The sequence below is a fragment of the Aplysia californica genome, unplaced genomic scaffold (genome assembly GCF_000002075.1).
Source record: "Aplysia californica isolate F4 #8 unplaced genomic scaffold, AplCal3.0 scaffold01587, whole genome shotgun sequence".
Lineage (NCBI taxonomy): Eukaryota > Metazoa > Mollusca > Gastropoda > Aplysiida > Aplysiidae > Aplysia > Aplysia californica.
Window position 1 is genome coordinate 36,168 of NW_004798857.1, and position 1,116 is coordinate 37,283.

The 1,116-nt window shown below is 49.2% G+C and overlaps 1 protein-coding gene across 1 annotated transcript in view; it reads right to left on the reverse strand.

Moving 5' to 3' along the window:
* The window catches only part of LOC106013944 (vacuolar protein sorting-associated protein 13A), a gene marked incomplete at its 3' end in the record, with an annotated part of 50,148 nt that overhangs the window by 32,841 nt on the left and 16,191 nt on the right, over positions 1 to 1,116 (reverse strand). Inside the window, 1 exon segment of the mRNA XM_035973651.1 lies at positions 958 to 1,100. Coding sequence (XP_035829544.1) covers positions 958 to 1,100 — 143 coding nt within the window.

A 1,116-nucleotide genomic window follows, 5' to 3' on the forward strand; every position in this document is an offset into this window, starting at 1 on the left:
GCTTTTTGTTTTAGTAGAGATGTTTCGGCGCTCGCAACTGCATAAGGTCATATGAGCGCCAAGGGGTGGATGTCAACAGAGAAGTCCTTACAGGGAGTCAGGCTTACTCTGTTCACCTCTCTAGCTTCAACAGCACAAAGTTGTCTTCAACTATCAAGGTCAAGGCACCCCGGAAATAGCGGGTCACAAGAGTGTGACAAACATACAAAAGAAGTAGAGGAAGAAATGACGACAGTAAGGATGAGGAAAGGAAAAGCAGTAGTTCCCTGTTGTAGTTCAGGCACAGTTATGAATATGACATTGACGAATCAGCCCATTTACAATTACAATTTTACTGTGCATAAGAACTCGAGATGTTAATGTCCCCCCTTTGGGAATGGCCTAAAGACATTTCAGTCAGTAGCACAGCCCCGGGGGGGTGAGGTGGAAGGAGTGAAAGAGGTAGGGGAGGAGTGAGGAGGGGAGGGGAGGGGAGAATGGAGGAAAGGGGGTGGAGGAATTTTTGCTTGATGGGACTAGTACTTTTTAATATGTGGGTGTGTGTGTGTGTGTGTGTGAGCATGCATGCCTGTATGCGTATGTCTGTGTGTATGTGTATGTATGTGTGTCTGTGCGTAAGTGCACATGTGTGTGTGTGTGCGCATGTGTCTGTGCGTGTGAGTGTGTGTGTGTCTGTGTGTATGTCTGTGTGTTTGTGTGTGTGTATGTCTGTGCGTATGTGCACGTGTGTGTGTGCATGTGTCTGTGTGTGTGTATGTCTGTGTGCCTGTGTGTGTGTCTCTGTGTGAATGTATGTGTGTGTGTGTGTGTGCGTGTGCATGTGTATGTCTCGGTATGTATGAATGTGTATGCGTATGTCTGTGTATGTATGCGTGTGCACGTATGTGTGTGAGTGTGTGTGCGTATGCGTACGTGCGCCTGTGTATGTATGAGTATGTTCATGCAACAACTACTCACTCTGCGCCGTGCTAGCGCTCTTGGCAGCGGCCTTGAACTGTGCCGAGCCGATGGAGCTGATGCTGGGTCTTCTCTTGCTCATGGTCGTCGCAGAGGGCTCCTGGGGCTCCGCGGGCTGGATCTTTTTGGCAAATGTCAACAGGCTGGAGGGGGGAGAGA